Genomic DNA, 19688 nt, shown 5'->3' with positions numbered 1-19688 from the left:
GAAGATATATACACTATCATATCATATTTATTTTAACTTATGTAAAGCTCAATAACATGGTTTTATTTTTAAACATTTTCTGTCTATTTTTCCCTTTTTGTGCACCTCTTAGAATTGAAAAAAAAATGCAGTCATCTTTCTCAGCTCATTTAAATCATATCAATATTCAAATGCACTTGATTTTCTTGCACCATTTTATGAATTAAATTAATTTTCTAATATTTTGATTTTGGTAACATTCAATATCTACTTTTTATATACCTCATACCTTTCTCATGTTTAAAAATTCATGTACAGCAACTTGGCAAATCAAAATCTAAATATTTTTTCCAGTTATTTTTGCATCGTTTATCAATTAACAAAGTTACAATCAAACATTCCTAATACAATTTTCTGTTACAAAGCAAAAAAAAAAAATTTTTTTCGCTTACTTTAACGCTTCTCTTATGAATTGTAAGTAAAAATTGTGGTTGAACATTACTAATTGTCATTTTTGTTCTGTAAAGTATCAAATTGTTTTTTTTTTTGCATTTTTGGTTCAGTATCTTAAAGATATGATTTTTTTCCTTGTTGTATATTCTATTTCATAAAATGTTTGGCTGCATGCGCTCTTTTTCATCAAACTTCTGAGTTGAATATTTAATCTCTGTCAAAGTGGTGGAAGAGATATTTTTTCTTCATTATTCGAAATACAACAAAATATTGATGATATTAAGAAAGTATTTTATCCTGCCCTAATCCAATTTTACCACTAGTGTTTAAGAATTGTTTCTGAAGTGTGCAATTTTTAGGAAATAATCTGTGTTTTGACCTTTAAGAAAAATCCTGTAAAAAACTAAATTCTGCACACATTTTTATGATGTTATTTTTTGAATAAATGGATGTGTCTGAATAATTGAAAAGAAAAAACTTGATGGTGAAATAAGTTGTTACAAATATTAGTTAGGATAAACGTCCCTTGTCTGAGAACACATGATACATGTACATGCAACTTAGGTTCCTTGGATGTACAAATATTCTTTGTAGGGTAATGATGCCATATGCAATGTGCACTATTTTTTACATAAATTGAATTGGAAAATTATCCATTTTATTCAATATCAAGCTTTTTTATAGTCGATTTGCAACATTGATTTGTGTAGGGTAGAAATAATGAGTTGTCGAAGTCCTTTAGTATTGATAAAACTGATGTCTTTGTAAGTAAAAGGTAATTAGCAGTGCTGAGACACAATCATCTGTTATCAGTATTCACTATATCATTGCTTCAAATTGGCAATGCAATAACAAACATAATCACTATTCACAAAGATCATTGCTTCAAATTGTCAATGCAATGACATTGATATTCATGATAATCAATATAATTATTCACAGTTTCTGCTTCTAATTGTTTATGCAGTGCAGCATAAAAATCATGTTTCCATATTAATTTTCATGATCATTATTCACAGATATCATGGCTGTGAATGGGCAACACAACAAAATCAAACGCCTGTGATCAGTATTCACAAAAACCATGCCTCAAATTGGCAAACCATTGACAAAAAATCACAATCATATTAATTATTCACAGACATCTGCAATGCAAGACATGATCATGCTTTCTACCAATTTTAAAGGCAAGACAGTGTTTTAAAGACCATGTTTTACTCTCCCACCCCGATTAGGAGTGCCTTATTTGTTGACATTTTATTTGAATTGTATTTACTTTGTAATTTCATGACCTTAACCACTCCTTGAATTTCTAGATTCTGTCCTTGGAACAACAACGGTGGTGACTATCGTCCAGGGATGTGACAGCAGTCCTTGCCAACATGGCGGAACATGTCAGAATGACGAGATCGCTCCAGGCTTCAGGTGTATCTGTCCTCTTGGAAAGGGCGGACCAGTCTGTAATGAAGGTAGGTTACCATGACGATAGGGATGTGATTGCTATTTCTGTTTTAATTTGGTTAAAAAATGTCTAAATCTGTCAATGATTTGCCCAATTTTTTTTTTAACCTAGCAAGACAAATTTGATTAAATAGCAAGGAGACTATTTTTTTAAATGTAATATATGCCCCACATATGGTTCTGCAAAAGCCACAAAAAAGCTTCAATACAAATTTGGTGTTATTTAGTACTCCCAGCCTTCATGGAGTCACCAGTATGGAGGCTATTTTGACTTTTACTTTATTTGATGATGATGATGATGATGATAATAATGAAAGAGGATAAGAAGGAGAAGAATAGTGATGATGAAAATGAGGAGGAGGTGGTAAAGGATGATGGTTATATGTAGTTATGATGATTATAGTTAAGATGTTGATGATCACAACACTCATTATTGTGACAATGACGATGATGATAATAAGATCAAGATTATGAAGATGATAATGTTTATGATATTCTTAGGATGAGATGAAGATGATATCAATTGTTCTGTCAGAATTGAATCCTTAAACCTTGTTATAATGGAGAGACCTACATGGAAGTTTCTCTGTCTCAGTGAGTAGGAATTCTTAAAAATCTTTTCTTGAAAAGAACAAGTTGTTGCCATGGTGAATCTCACTCATATCACCATTGTCTCCTTTGACCTTTTCCACCGTGTGACCTTTGACCTGCAGTCGTGACTTTCATCACACCCTCCTTTGCTGGGGACTCCTACCTCGCCTTCCCCGAGATGGATGCTTTCATGGAGGTTGAGATCATTATTGAATTTCAACCAAACGCCACAGAGGGCGTGCTTCTCTACGAGGCACAGACAGCAGAGGGAGTCGGTGACTTTATCTCATTGGCAGTAGTCAATAATCGTGTTGAGTTCAGGTGAGCATTCAGAGAGATGAATTTTATAAAGTTTTGGGGAATTTTTATGTAGTTATGTATATATTTCATTCATTTTATGTTTGCCTTCTAATTGGTATGAATACTTTGATGGCTCATCTACATGTATTGAGTGTATATTACAAGACTGTTGTAAAGGAATGAATATTAAATGAAGTTACTAAAGAAAAGCCAATTCTGACAATCCATTATCTCATTTCACTTTGAATGAAAGTGGTGATATTTTTTGTATACACATTTGGCAGAAAATTCCACTGTTAAAAGAAATAAATTGCTATTGGGAGCAAGTTTTATTTATTGCTTGATTATGTAATTTATACCAACATCAATTAATTCCTATTCCTGCTCATTGCATTTCACTTGAAGTACGTGTGTGTGAAAAATATATTGTGACCAAGTCATGCAACCTTTTATGATAGCCTCTTTAGGACATAGCATCTAAATACTGGCAAATGATAATCACTCCACTCTTCGGTTTCAATCAATCTTGCCCATATACAATGTATTCAGTTGAAAATATACATGTATGTATATGAGCCATCAGAGACTGCAAACAATTAGGATCCTGCCTCACAAATCAATGACAAGTGCCATAGATCTTTGACAGATCTGATCACAGTCAATCATGTAAATGGATTTCAGTGGCTTATAACAAATATTACATCTTCCAAGTTTTGTGAAACCAGGCAAACGCATATTCTCAATTAAGTGTTCCAAAAATATTTGTATTTGTCCAGTATTTTTCATACAAGGTGTATTTATTTGACATATATGTATTTCCTGATATAGCATCAGATTTTATTTTCACAAATGGGCAAAAATGGAAAGAATCACTTCATTTAATACTTTTATGTGATGCAGACATTTCGTTGTTTGTGTGAAAGTCTTTCCATTAAATTTTCACAATCTATTTTTATGTGGTAAGACTCACTATAACAATCGAGAAAAAAAATTCTTTGTGGATTCTCACATTTGAAGTGTAGATGTTTCATTCTTATTTTTATTGAACAGTTCTAATCTTTTGTTGCATGATGGGACTGATATTTTTTTATTTGATTGACGAATGTTTTTGGTTTTTTGCATGTTTCTCTTGTTAATGTTTAAGGGGCTAATGTGTGAGATTTTTCATTACAGCAATTTTATTTTTTCGAAGGGCCGATATTTTAGGCATGATAAGACAATGCAACTAGCTATTTAGCGCATTTTACTTTTTTAAGCTTTAATCTTGCAATGAGAGTTAATCTTACTTTTATTTCTTTAAAGAGAAGCTTTTCGATATGCATTTATGTTTTTCAATTATTTAATTAACAAGAACGTGATATTCCTCTTTCTTTCTTTATATTTATCTCAAGTTTAGAATTATTTTAAAACAATGGATATGTAAATTGATAGATAAATTTCAATAATGGTATTTTGTATTGTCTAATATATCACAGACTAGAATTGTGTTTCATCTTTTTCCTGTTTGGTGAAATTACATTGTTTTTTGTTTACTGTTAAATACATTGTGTTCTCCTCTTTCAGATGTCTATAATGTAAACTTGATCTGAATTTTGTTGTCTTTAATTTGTTCTACACATGAGATTTCACGATATTTCACAATCTTTCTCTCTGGCACTGCTATAGCAAGAGACGCACGCTTGAGCTAGGCTTCAAGGCTGCTTTGAATAATCCAGACATTAGGCCATCCATCCAAAATCTGCCATAGGCCTTTGATTCCAGATACACTACGGAAATATACTAATTCCCCCATAGCGCTATTTAGTTCCAAATTTAGATATAACTTTAGTCCAACAGGCTTATATAAGAATCAATCCCTATTCGAACTAGTATTTGACCAAATTATATTTTTAAAGAGAACAATTATCAGCATTTTTGAAGAAGTTAATTTCTCCTGATGTCATCAGATTGCCCTCAAAGTGGATGTTCTGTGGAGTTATTTTAGGTTTTTATTTATTTATCCATGCAAACATTTGGCATTCCATATGCTTTAAGTCAAATACTGTGGCAAGCCATAGGGGTAGAGCCCGAGAGGATGAGAATTACTCAATTTCATGAATTAATTATTGTAATGAATTCACAGTGTTTACCACTGGAATTATGGAGAAGAATAAAAGTAAATATTGTATATGACCATTCCATGGTTCGTCATTTCTGCATATCCTCCTAATTCAGGTTTCTTGCTTCCGACCAATCAAATGGGTGAGTGAAATCATGTGACCCAACCTTTGATCAGGTTGAGTGAGAAGAGGAATTCCAAATCTTCCTTATTGCCTGCTAAAGTGGCAAGGAAATTGGTTTGCCCTCACTTAAAGGACTTTATATGAATCCCCAAAATTTCAACTAATTTTGCTTCATCTCGCTATATGCACATCACTATTAATCGTTGCAATATACCTATGTATTTATTCTATGTATAGATGTTACTCGCATACATTGTTTACATTCTGTTTTCACATCTTTTATCTTATTAATCTGGGTTTTTTTTTACTGCATGGCTGTTCCAGTTTCATTCTTCATTTATTTCACTGTTCTGTTTGCGTTTACTGTGTTGATACTATCATCAAATCTGCTTCATAAAGCAAATGTGATGTGGCACCTGTTTTATTAGTTGTTTTATTGTTACTTCAATTGTTTTCATTTCATTTATTTCCACATAAAAACACATGATACATAATATACATAAAGCTGAACATAATTGTGGAGGAGTCACTAAAAGCCAAGGGCTTGTCAAGAGTGACTCCTATATTGTAGAGTTACTTTTACATAATACATATACATAATACAAGTATCAAATTATTACAAGGAAAGAATATTACTACAAAAGAGAGAGGGAAGAAGAAAGAAAAGCAAGAAGGACATTGATAAAGTGATAAAACAAGCAAGTTATGTGTTGGTTATTACATTACATATTCTCTAGTAGCAACTGTTTATATTTTCTCTTACCTGTTAAACCCTTAACTCTTTGCTATGAGCAATGCACAGCATATTTTTCCTTTTAAGGTTTTTGCATTTTGCTTTTGCATGTGGTAAAAAGGTGGGAAAAGATGAGTAGGTTTACTGCACAGTTGAGTCGATTCATGGTGTGTGTAGAATGCACATTTAATAGTAAGTGCTGTTATTTCTTCCTAATTAAAAAGTCTAAATTTAGGAAGGAAATTTATTCAGGTTCTGTTGACATTAATCTGTTTTCATTAGTGTCTTTGGTAGCTTTTATGCATGAATTTAGATGTTGAAGTTAATGCATGATTCAGCATTCATTTAGATCTCTGTTCAAAGAAGTTTAGCAGTTGTCATCACAATGTAAGACTTCAAGCTTGATATTCTATCAAGTTTAGATTATTTTTACATAGATAAGGCAAAAGAAATGTTATTCCTTGCCCAGTTTCTCTTAAACTTTTACCCTTAACAATATTGGTAATATAGGTAATAAACAAATTCAACCATTTTTGTGATAAGATTTGTCATTTAAAAAAATCCTTTAGAAGTGGAATTTACTGTTCAAATCTTTTCACAACATTAATGTATCATTAACCCTTAATTCATAAGTGTACGTTTAATTTATTTTGATACTTCATCCATATTATAGAAAACTCTAACACTGCATGATATTATTTTATATAATTTAATGTGAACACTAGCTACCTATTCCATTAAAAGAGAATTAGATTTGAGATTCATGTAATTAGTTTATCTTTATACATTCAATATGTCTTTATCAATTAGGCTTTTATTTAATTGTATTTTAAATAATTACTAATTGTATGCATATTCTTAGGATCGCATTTCTGAATTATAATAGAATAAGATAATTTTGCATTACAACTTGAGGATGAAAACACAAAGTTTTTGTAATTGCAGAATATTAACCATATTTAAGGAATTCAATTAACAATATTAATGAATAATACTTGTTTTTTACAGAGTATTTGTACAAATTATCTTACATCTATAATGTAAGATGCATTAATGTTGTAAATTTTGAGCTATATTGATGTACTCTGAATAAATTTGGTATATTATGGGTATGTGAAAAATGTGTGTCATTTGAAGGTAAAGTCTAACAGTTTTATTTTAAATGCACTAATCATATAGTTGTATTCAAAACATTACTACTAACAACATATATTTGGTGAAGCCTAACTATAAGATATTTTCTGACTTTGGTTGCCAGCAAACTACATTCACTTTTTTGAAATGGCGCAATGACAGCTTTTTGGATGTTATGCAGCATATTATGCAATTATTCAAGAGGGCTGACTAAGCAACCCCTTTCGTGGGTGTAATTGATGCTATCTTAAAATAATTTGATGTCATAAATGACTATGGTGTACAGTAGTTATCATTTGCATAGAAACTGAATCGATTTTAATAAATATGCAAATAAAAATATATAGTGATTTCATTCTCTAAAGCAATATTTGTGATTGTGTGCATTCAAGAGATTTCTTCTATTTTTAAAATGAATATGATTATGTATACGCATATTTGTATATATAAAAAACTTAATTGGCATGAAATATATGTACTGTGTAAGTTGTGATCTAATACATGTACAGCTAACATTCATGGAATGAAATAAATATCTGTCATACTGATATCCAATGTCATTAATTATTGGCAGTATATATATTTTATCATGTGTGCAGAACGCATTTCATCGCCTTATTGCAGCAAATATATCCTCATATCAAGATTAAGCTGATTATGAAGAAGTACTTTGCCAGTTAAAATGCGTGTTAAAGGTTTGCTTGGGAATGTTACACATTGGAAATATATTTCTGGGTTGCACCTGGTGATTTTATTGCATATTTGATCTGGAAAAAAAGAAGAAAATCTGTCATTTGTTGATATGATTTCTAGTAAATTTCTATTTTCATTTTACATTGGCCTCAATCAATTTTCTTGTCTTATAGATGTAGAATGTATTTTTCTTTGTTTCCATGCACAATATTGCACACTCATAATCCTTCCTTTTTCCTCTTAATCTACTGGTAAATGTTTAAGGCACTTTGATCACTTTATGTACAGTGTATCCCATTCATATCTCACATGTATATCCCAAAACAAATTGAAATTGGGCAGAATATAACCAACAAAGCTTTCATTCCTGATGGCTTATGATATAATGAAATAATGACCTTTAACCTTAACACTTAACCTTTCACCTTAATACTTGACCTTTCTCTTTTAAAGATTTGACCTTGGATCAGCTGACCCTGTCGTCATAACAAGCACCATCAACCTTCAACCTTCGACCTGGCATCGTCTGAGGGCATATCGCAGTCGGCGGGACGGCACACTGAGCGTGGATGGGGAGCCAGAGGTCACGGGGTCAAGTCTGGGTGTGTCTGGTGCCCTCAACCTTGGTGAAGATCTCTTCATTGGATATGCTGTGCCACCTGAAGTGTGAGTTGACCTTGTACTCATTTTATGGGGCAACACATTATTTTTGTTTTAGTGCCAATGTGCTAAATTGTAAACCATTATTATGTGTCCCCAGGCTTCAACTAACCACACAGTGTGATTATATGTCATGTATCCCCAGAGCATGTATTGACCAATGTGATATGTGTACATCACATGTCCCCGGATCATGACCTGACCAATGCGATGTTGTGTATCTCATGTCCCCAGAGCATGTTCTGAATAATGTGTTATGTGTACATCACATGTCCCCGGATCATCTCTTGACAAATGTGATGTTGTGTATCACATGTCCCCATATGTTCTGACTAGTGTAGTGATGTGTATGGCATGTCCTTATAGCATAAGCTCACCAGTGTGATAATTCCTATTACATGTGCCTATGAATGTAGGACATGACCTGACCAATGCAGTGGTTTGTCCCCAGATCATGAGCTGACCAACTTGATGTGAATAATGTGTCATTAGTTTATCTGACCATTTCAATGTGTATCACATGACCCCAGATTAGGCTTTAAAATCTGCTTCATCCATTTAAAGCACTTAATTTTCAATATCTTTTTACCTCCAGAGGACTGCGTCTTGCCAACACAAACCAAGGATTCGTTGGATGTATACGTTACGTCGAGATCAACGGCCAGGAGCTAGATATTTCATCGTCAGGCTCTTACGTGGAATACGGAGCCAATGTGGGAGAGTGCGGTAATGATCCCTGCAAAAGCAAAGAGGTCCCCTGTTTCAACAATGGAATATGCCAGGCTGTCAATGCAGAGGCATACAGGTGTATATGTCAAGGAGATTTCTTTGGTGAGTCCATTTCAGTTGTAGGGGTGTTTATAGTGCAAGTGACCCTCAGTGTCACAGAGTATCTGACAATCTTTAAGCCACATGTACCATATGTAATTCCTTCTATAATTTATGGGAATTTGCCCCACCCCTTTCTTAGTAATTTCATTTTACAATGCTTTTGATTTGCAGGTGTATTAGTATTCAAAGCAATGAAGTTTTATTACTTACATGTAAATATGGGCCTGTTGCATAAAACTTTTTACCTGAGATAACTCTGGTAAAAACTGAAAACTAAGGTTAGTCTGATTTCTGCCATTGATTTTAACACAGGGCAAAAACTCAGGTAAAAACTACCTGAGTTTTCTCAGGTATAAAGTTTTATGCAAGGGGCCCCTGGTGAGTGTATTGTGACTCTGTACCTGTTGGCCTAGATCCACAAAAGAAGTTCAAACCAGGAGGCGGTTTTGATCATGCATAAAGCAGATTTCATGTATAATTGCACCTAATTCAGGCACATACACTGCGAAGAAAGGTCCAATAATAAAGTTACACCCTGGGGAAAAGGCAGGTAAAATTCATGCATGTTGCCATGGTGGTTTCTGTAACTAAATCATGACTACTCTTTGCTATGAACAAACATGTATCTTCTTTTTTTTTCGAAGGAATGAATAAATAAATCTTAGGATTTCTTTGATTGTAGGTGCGCTATGTGGAGATGTACTGATAGACCAGTGCGAGGGTCACATGTGTCACGAGGAATCTACTTGCGTAGCATTACCAGAGGGTGGATACAGATGTGACTGTCCTGAAGGTAGAACAGGAAACATGTGTGACGAAGGTAAGAACTTCTGACCGTCCAGGTGGGTGTTTCATAAAGCTGTTTGTAAGATACGAATGACTTTACGCACGACTGGTGATCCTTTCTTGTGCTTAGTGATATCCCTATGTAATTGATGTAGGACCTAAGAACATATTCCAGTCGTACGTAAAGTTGTGCGTAACTTTGCGAACAGCTTTATGAAACACCCACCAGAGTCGGTTCTTGTCTATGTGACTGCAACATTGCTCACAGATTTAGAGCAAGTAGTATTAGACTAAAGCTGTGATCCCTTTATGAGTAGGCAGTGCTGCTTGGAACCATTCACTTTAATTCCCAACACAACTTCATTCCCTGGGGGATGTTTCATAAAGCTGTTCGTAAGTTAAGAGCGACTTTAAGAATGACTGGTGATCCTTTCTTACGCGCTAAACCATCGCCTATGGTGTGTACCATGTATACAATTTACCAAAAGAAAGGATCACCAGTCGTTCTTAAAGTCGCTCTTAACTTACGAACAGCTTTATGAAACGGCCCCCTGAGCTTGACTCAAATGTACATTTTTTCAATGGGAGCACACCATGGTTCTGACCCTTTTTATCAGAAAGTTGTGGGTTGAAATTTATCCTCTTTGTGCTGCTCTTGACCCATGTGTAGTAAACAGGAGCCAGGCAGGAATATTGAATCCTTTATATGCTTGTGCACTGGGATGATGGTTAGATTATGGCCAGGGTAACATTGAAAATTAGCGCTTTTAGCACTCTTCAAAGTAGATATGTGCAATCTGTGAGTCACATAATTATTGCTATCATTTTTCAAAAAGTAAAAGGCAGCATCTGACACGTTTTGTTTTATCGTCACTCTCAGAAATAAACAAGGTCGTGATACCAGGGTTTGCCGGCAATTCCTACGTGCAGCTGCCTTCGCTTATGATGCCCGACACCTCCGCCATCGAGGTCGAGTTCCTTACCTCCTCACCGAATGGAGTGATCTTCTACAATGGCCAGTCCACTGACGGCAGGGGGGATTTCATCTCCCTGAATATAAGGGATGGTTTCTTGGAGTTCAGATATGATCTTGGTTCTAGTATCGCAGAAATCAAGTAAGAATTTCATTTATGTGGTTTACATGGTTTCTCTACTTTTTGTGACGGCCAGAAAGAGCAAAGAGGAAATTGCCCCAAGACATTTTAGTTGAAAGAAAATCCTAACATTTCGGTATCCCCTTCTGAAAATCCCTATGCCTTATTGACATGGTCTGTAGTAATTTGTTTTATAGTTATTTTTTCGCTACTTTTTTATAATAAAAACTGCTTTGATACAAGCAACTCCCACATGCAATGATGGTTTCTGAATGTGGCTTCCATTTCAGAAGAAGGTAACATTTTATCATCTTGGGGGCGTTTCATGAAAGGACTTGTCGGACGTTTTATCCAAGAAGTCCCATTTTATCGGACAGTTACCATAGGAACAGTGCCTCTCAGCCAATCAAAATCATGGAAAGATGTCAGATCTGACAACTTGTCGGATGAGAATATTGATGAAACGCTCCCCTGGAATGAAAAAGATGAAGATTTTTATATACATGTATATAAATAAAGATTTACGCATCAGTTATGGTTGAAATAAAGTAAACGAAATACGGTTGTGAAAAAAAACCTGGAGATGAAATTTCCTAATAAGTCGGGGATAGCCCCTCTGTCAAGGGTGACATTCAATGACAGTCAATGTGATGTATTTGACCATTTATTTTTGTCTGTCTCTATCTCTCCAACTCTTGCTTCATCTCCCCCTCTCTTTCTCCCTCTCTCCATTTCTTTCTCTCTCTCTCAGGAGTATTGATAGGATAGCTCTGAATGAATGGCATACAGTGAGAGTGATCAGGATGGGGAAGAGTGGGGAGATGATCCTCAACAACCTCCCACCAGTTAAAGGAACATCACCGGTAAGTAGATACATGTATACCCTCTCTATTGAGTTCTTTAAAAGTTCTTTCATAAATTCGAGGGTGTAGACTGTTCTATTCATGAAGATTAAGGGCCAGAATAGTCCCAAATAGTTCTGACTGTAATCCTGAGGTTTTGTGTCATCTAGTGGTTAGAGCAGTGGACTCATGATTGTATGGTTGTGAGTTCAAATCCCAGCTCGGCCATTACCTCCACTTTAACTAAAAAGGCATGTGAACAATTTCTGTCATCTGTAAGGTTAGCCACATTCACTGATTAACTCAGACATATAATGTTTCCCATGTAATTGGTTATATACCAGCTTGGCTTTGAAGCGGCAGAAAGCTGCTTTCCGAGTTCCTATGAGAGTTACATCAACAGTACTGCCATTATGAATGTCCAAACTAGGCTCTGTCAATTTCATCTTGGAATTCATAAATGGGACCTTTTTCTTCTTGATGAATTTGATATTGGTAATATTGAATTTTATAATTATTTTTATGATTAATTCTTTACTGTCAATGATGAACTTGAATTTTCTAAAGATGAATATGATTATTTATGATGTATTTCATCTGTTTGCTTGCCAGCCTGGGGCATCACAGTTGAATCTCCGTCAGCCTCTTTTCATTGGTGGTGTGAGGAGTTATGGAGAGATCTCAAGGAGAGCAGCTATTACTGATGGTCTTAATGGAGCAGTTAGGAGGGTAAGATTGACAAAAGAAAGAAGAATGATGGAGATGATGGTGATGATGGTGATGATGATGATGATGATGATGAACGATGATGGAGATTTTTCTCTTTACTTTGTCTTTGTCATAAAAAAGGAAGAAAAAAATTAGTTGTCATTTGTTGTAAAAGAGAGAATAAATTTTAAAATTTCCATGCATTTTCTTTTGCTTCATTTATCATCAGTTCGTTGTAAATGAAGAAGATTATTCTGTTCTAAGAGACTTTGCCGAAGCTGAAATTAATGTGGAAGAATTCAGGGAGGATACCATGAACATGATCCCAACAGCTCCTAGTGCTATGCCAGGTAAACCTTGCACAATGTCTTATATACTTCACTACCCTCCTGTTCAGATATACCAAGACATGAAGTTTATACATATTATTTTCTCAATAATGCATTGACAGAGTGAATGCGTTTATGAGGAATCTTGAAGAAAATTAAAGATTTTATTTAAGAAAATCAGTTCCCAACTTTATAGAAGCTATACATTGATGTTTTAAGAGCTGCTTAAGGGATTATTCCTTCAAGGTTCAAGGTTATTATTGTAATTCATCAGTAGTGATTGTAGTAGTAAGGTAATTGAAATAGAAATAGTAGTAGCAGCAGTAGCATTGATATAAGTCCTTCAGCAAGAAATTTATCCACATTGTGCTGCACTCGACCCAGGTGAGGTGAATGGGTACCCGGCAGGATTAATTCCTTGAATGCATGAGCGCTGAGAGGCAGCTCGAGCTAAAGCCGGGGTAATAATAATAATAACAATGCGCCTCGGAATAGAATATTTCTAGATAGATGGCGCTATATAAATGCCTATTATTATTATTATTATTATTATTAAGTATTATACATTATTTATTATAACCATCATTACTATGTCACTATTACGAGATATGGAATGAAAATATATCAATTTCCCTCAAAGAATATTTGTTACATTTGGGGTCACAGAAAAGGAGATTTTAATTACTTAATAATGATTGCTTTCATTAAACATCAACCCCTTTCTATTGTTTTTATTTCCATCAGAAATTCCAGTAACAGTTACAACCACCAGAGCACCAATGGTTGCCACAAGAGCAAGAGTGGCCATGACAACAGCACCAGTATTGGTTATTGATATCAACGATCCTCTAAGGTTTGATGGCCAGACGAGTATTAAATACTACAATGGGGTTACAAAAAGGTGAGCATGTTTTTATGTTGTTTTGGGGCTAAAGGGACTCTCAGTCATGAATTTTTTAGAGGATGTTGCAAGAAAATATTTGCAATCAATTATAAGAATTCTGTTGCAGTTTTACAATTGATATATCAATTTTATCTGCAGCAAATTAGATTACATTCCTTGTTACAAGAAGCATATAAAAAGTCATTCATAAATTTGAAATTAATTGCAAGACATATGACTGATTCAGGGACTGGCAATAGACTTGTAATTGAATTTTCTCTTGTCAAATTCTCATCAGGGAAATTTTTTGCTGTAGCAGCTTCCAAGACTTGGAATATTATTTTCCTTTCTTTCAATATGAGTGGATTTCAGTATTTTTGCCTCAAATTTTATTTTCAGATTCACCTCCTTCCTTAGTATTCTACTTAGTACATTTTTTCTGTTTTTCTTTTAGCGATGGCTTGTTCGTGTACTCATGTATTGGACATGCTGAAATTCGTTGTATCATTTGTAGCACTTCTAAATAATGATGATGATTATTGTTGTGCAAGACGCATGCTTTATGCAGTTCCAGATTCTGTTGTGTTCCTATAGGTTGGCCGGGTCTATGGAGCATCTTCTGAAAAGTTTTATCGGAATGGTTTTCTTTGATGAATTTTCTGTCAGCCAATCAGAGGCAAGGATTTACACTAGCTTATAACAATAGTCTGTGAAAATCACCTTTTTGCTCATGATAACATGATAAAATCCTTTCTACTTCCAGACAAAGAGCCCTTCGGACACATCAAGTCGAGCTCTCATTCAAAACAGCTGAACCGAACGGCGCCCTCTTATGGAACGGAGTAGGTAATGCCGACTTCCAGGCCGTAGGAATATCGGACGGATTTGTAGAATATGCTTACAATCTAGGAAGAGGTATCACAAGGATAAGATCAACGCAAAGAGTCAATAATAACAAGTGGCATACTGTTATTATAACAAGGTAGGTGGATTAGACTACTTTCACGTTCATATCCATATTTGAAAGTTGAGGCTACCAAATGAGTTCGTTCGAATAAAAGGTGAAAAATTAAACAAGCGTATCACATCATATGTTTTTGCCTGTTTTAATCCTGCCACTTTGTATCACATTTATTGTGTACTCACATACCCCAGGAGGGTGATTGAATTAATAAACTAAACAATTTTTTTTTCATCAAAAGTTATGTTTTAAATTTCACTTAATTCAGTATTTGCAGAACATGCTGCATGGCTGATATCCAAATGAGAGGGTTAATGACATAATCTCGGAACATCATACATGATGTAGATTTTTGTACATCTAAAGGCAATCAATTGATTGAATCATAGCTTGTATGTTAACTTCATTAAAATTTGTTGACTGTCAATTTGCAACCCTTAAGGCCACCACAGACCTTACGACCCGACTGGTCGCCGACTGGCTTGCGACTGGGTGAGGTAAGATGTAACGTCACAGCTCTTGTCAGCTTGAGCGTCGCAGATTGGTCAGAGACAAGTCGCAAGGAAAATCGGAAGGATTTGACATGTTGAATCCTTATGACTGGATTGCAAGCTCATTCCAACCTCAAGCCAATCAGACAGCAGAGTTGCATAACGCATATTATGATAAACAACGCGCATACGCAGTAGTAAGCGCAATTTCTCAGATGCTATGCCAAAAAGCAAAAAGCGCATGCATGAGTCGCAGATCAGATCTCAAGGTGTTCGGTGTCGAGGCTTATGACTGCCTTGTGATTCATCTTCCTTCACTTCTTCCTTCAGTCAGGTCGTAAGGTGCGCGTTGGCCTCAATCAAGTGATGTCTATAAGTGTGATGTCAAGGTGGATTGTTTTTATAATTATTCTTTGTTTCTCTCCAGAAATTTAATTGATGCATCGCTTCAAGTAGATTCAGAAGAACCAGTCATGGGTCAGTCTAGATCAGGGGCTTCACAATTAGATACAGATGGATATTTATATCTAGGTGAGTCTATCTATACCTAAATATTTCATTTATCCTCTACTTTTATGTTTTTCCCCTTTGTTGTTTTATGTAATGATATTCTTTACTTACAATTTCATTTGTGCTGCCTAGTGAATCTCTTCAGTATATATCTATCTTTCCATTTCCTTTTCCTCTCATTCTCTCTCTTATCCTCTCTTCCTCTTTCTCTTTAATTGTCTTTACCATTTCTATCCCCCATTCATTCTTTTGATCTCTCTCCTCTCTCGTTTTTTCTCTTTATATGCTTTCTATCATTATTTCCTCTGTCAGTGACTCCCCCCCCCCCCCTCCTGTCCTACAAATTCAATTATTCTCTCAACATTCACATTTTTTTGTATGTACTTGTTATTGATTGAATCACCAGAGATTAAAGTTTGCCTTAAGTTTCTGGAACATCCCTCAGTTCTATAAAATTCATAACATTCATTCAATAACACCCTTTTCTTTTCTTTCCCTTTTTTTTGGTGTAATTTGTAGGTCAAGGAGTCAATGTCCCTGGTAGCATGGCTTCAAGTTATACATATTATACAGGCTGCATAAAAGATGTTTTATTAGACGAAGACCGATTGCACCTATACGAAGATGCACAAGGGGAAAGGCCATCACTGTTCTGTTCTGAACCATGAGGGCAGTATAACCTCCCCCATCTGAGAACCTACAAAGCTCATCAGATGTAATAGCATTAAAAATGACTCCAAAAAAAAAGAATAAGAAAATGAAAAACAAAACAAAAAAGTAAACTATTTATATGTATAAATGAGCATTATATTATTGAGACGTGTCACGAAGGTATTTTAAATTTAGATGTTTTAGAGGTGTAGCAGAAAGGCAGTCGTAGAACAAGAAAGTTAACCTTTTTTTTATAGATGTACATCTGGTGTGGTGGATTGTGACCAAATTTCTTACTTTACAATTAGTAAGAACCATTGTTATCTAGGCATGGCAGTACTACACATGACAATATACTTAGAACTTATAACCCGGCATACAGATTTGCTCAGTTCTTAAAGATATTCATGCACTCTCTTACAATAAAAAATATGCAATGAATTCATCAGATATTTGTTTTCTTGGGTAAGGTTTTTTTCTTGAATTTTAGTGGGATGATTAGAACGTGACAAGTCATTTTCATTCTTTAAGAGAAGAGTGTTAATGTTTCACACTCTCATCTTGTAATGAGGTAGAAATTCTCTTAATTTGCTTTCATACTTACACAGAAAATATCCTAGTAAACCTTGGACAAACTTCTGATTTTAATAAAGTTACCTCAAACTGAGGATTTTTATCAGGGATATTTATGAGTACTTAATTTCCCCTTGACAAGCAATCAGGGGTCTGTTGCATAAAAGAAAAACTCCGGCATTTTATTTTGCTAGAGTTATTCAATATATTATGCGTCTCTGGCATGTTTTTGTTTGCTAGGGGATAGTTGTTGCATGAAAATTTTGCCATAAAATAAAAAAAAAATCTAGCAAACAAAATTATACCTTTGGCAACAGCACATTGAAAAATCTCGCCAAAAAATTGCCAGAGTTTTTCATTTATCCATTTGGCCCCAAAGTTTTTTTTTTCATTTGCCAGATTTTTTTATGGCAAAAGTTTCATGCGACAGACCCCTGGACGTTTTTTTTCTAGTAAAGAGGTGCAAAATCACACTCTTTGTCCATTCATTGCTCCAGTCACAGATTTCATGATATGATAATTCAGTTGTAATTATGAATAGTGAAAACTAAATAATATATATATCCACATGCTGCAGACAAGTTGTATACAAGTTTTTGTCAGACAAGGGACCTGTAACATAAAGATATACAATCAATCATACAATTAATTGTAACTAAGTCTATGACACATTGTGTACAAAAAATTACAATCAATCGTGAATATCAATTGTACCTCTTTAAAACGTAACAGATTGAATCAGTTACGTGTACGTTTATTGCACTCAATAAGCAATTGGTTACAATCAATTGAGTTCTTTATAACAAAGGGGTCGAATGAATCTGTAACTGTTTAGCAAACAATAAGGAAATGGTTACAATTGATTGTAAATATTAATTGTATCTTTTTATGTTACACCCCAAAGAAGATGTATATAATATTTGTTCAGGTAAGCACATGCTCGAGTTAGAGTAGGTCAGTTTATGTAAACGTCCGAAATGGACGCAGCGCCACCTTGTTAAAATTACCCATCATGCTTTGTTGATTGTATATAGAAATGCACATGGTCTACGCTGTTATAGTTTGCTGGGAGACACCTTTAATAGAAACATGTAGGATTTATTTTTGTTTGAAATTCGATTCGACCATTTAGGGGAATGGGAGTCACATTGTCGTCAGTATAGAAACCAAGAATGAAATTGTTATTTGTGTGCTTTTATTTTTCATGGTGTTTTATATTGGAAGCCCGTTCAGTTGGTAGATGGTATTGACAAATTCATCCAAACCAACTACTTTCTATAAACTTCAGGTTTAAAGCATGTCTGATCTAGAGTACGAAACCTTTTTATCAATTGACGCACATGTCTTTTCAATTTTTATACTGTTATTCCTATACCTTTTTATTCCAATTATGAATGTAACTATTAAAGAAGACTAAATTTCTCACTCATTTATCATTTATCTACATCATAGTAAAATTGGTAGAAATGTTTCCATATAATGTAAAAAACTAATGACTTATCAAGTTTAATTTTAATTTGTATCATACTACATGTATTAACAAAAAAATGAAGTAAAAATAATTTTGGTGGTTTTCGTAATATCCAGCCTTTGAGTTAAAAAAAAACATCAATTTTTTCAGCCAATTTTAAGTCAGAAGAAATCATTATTTTTCGACTTAGTTTTGCAATGTTATTTGTATTGTAGCTGTAGAATTAAAACACAAAAAAATGGTCAATTAACAACGAATATTAGAATGTAGTTTAGAAATACCACAGTGAAAATGAATAATTTTCTTTAATATAAAAAATTATTTTGATCTAATCATATACATCCCACCTCTCTTATCCAGCCATTTGAACACACATCAAATCAATAAATCTTACTCAGTGTTTACCGGTACATTCATTAAAAAAATTTACAAAGGACATTTTTCTACTTGTCTATTCCATCTTGCCTTTTAATTTGTACCCATTGGCAAGTTGCGGGGATTATTTTAACAATATGGGCTATTTTCAGAATTTGGGGGGCTTAATTCATCTCTAGGCTCTTTGTTTTGAGGGAGGAGGTTGAGCTGAGGAGACCGCAAATTATGGCTGGATAAGAGAGATCAAAATAAACTTGTATTTGAAAACAGCCTTGTTTGTTATGAAGATCGATATGTATATGTACAATTAATATTATCGATGTACAATTATGAAATGTTTTTAAGTGTCATCTGTTGTTACTATGCAAATTTTTTGTGATTGTGATGAATAATTGTAATTTTTCATTCTCCATTGTGTTACCTTCAATTCAGTGAAATTATGTGATTTTATAGATTCTTATCAGATGGATTAGAACTTACTGAAACTACATTGCTTATTTTGAGCTACACGTATGCTGTGTGAAGTTGGCCCCAGAGGTGTGTAGGGTTTATTTTTCCTTTGAAGATACACATACACCATTATGGACCGATTCTTGCATTGTATCTTTTGATCTAATGTAAAATTGCCAACTGACATTAAATAAATCCACAAGCAGTTAATGGTTTTCTCTTTTTTCAGGTTTTCACCAGAAAATGAGCATGAAGTGTTCAAGTACTGCCATATTTTAGATATTTAATTGTGAGTCCAGGTGATGAAATATTACATTCAATCAAGTTTGTTTCTCTGGACTTGCCTGACATTGCGGTGTTGCTGTCTACATTCAACACTAAGCACGAAGGAGTGCATTTGAGTGGGGTTCGCTCAAGCTTTTGAGCACAGCTGCATATTGGTAGCCATTCATGAATTTTAATGGTATTTAAGTCGGCCATTTCTCAAGAATGCAATAAGCCACACCT

The 19688-nt window shown here is 34.4% G+C and overlaps 1 protein-coding gene across 1 annotated transcript in view; it reads left to right on the top strand.

Annotated features, from left to right (window-relative positions):
- The window catches only part of LOC121427250 (agrin-like), a 68695-nt gene extending 49697 nt beyond the window's left edge, over positions 1–18998 (top strand). Inside the window, exons 18-31 of the mRNA XM_041623571.1 lie at positions 1749–1901; positions 2607–2805; positions 4999–5025; positions 8020–8232; positions 8822–9057; positions 9740–9877; positions 10724–10958; positions 11689–11800; positions 12392–12508; positions 12717–12837; positions 13561–13717; positions 14463–14681; positions 15579–15682; positions 16181–18998. Of these exons, the coding sequence (XP_041479505.1) occupies positions 1749–1901; positions 2607–2805; positions 4999–5025; positions 8020–8232; positions 8822–9057; positions 9740–9877; positions 10724–10958; positions 11689–11800; positions 12392–12508; positions 12717–12837; positions 13561–13717; positions 14463–14681; positions 15579–15682; positions 16181–16329 (2180 nt within the window). The 3' untranslated portion in view covers positions 16330–18998. The remainder of the gene's footprint in view (positions 1–1748; positions 1902–2606; positions 2806–4998; positions 5026–8019; positions 8233–8821; positions 9058–9739; positions 9878–10723; positions 10959–11688; positions 11801–12391; positions 12509–12716; positions 12838–13560; positions 13718–14462; positions 14682–15578; positions 15683–16180) is intronic.
- The last annotated feature ends 690 nt before the right edge of the window (positions 18999–19688 follow it).

This window comes from Lytechinus variegatus, chromosome 14 (assembly GCF_018143015.1).
Source record: "Lytechinus variegatus isolate NC3 chromosome 14, Lvar_3.0, whole genome shotgun sequence".
In the NCBI taxonomy this organism is placed as follows: Eukaryota; Metazoa; Echinodermata; class Echinoidea; order Temnopleuroida; family Toxopneustidae; genus Lytechinus; species Lytechinus variegatus.
This window is presented reverse-complemented; position numbering and strand designations above follow the sequence as displayed.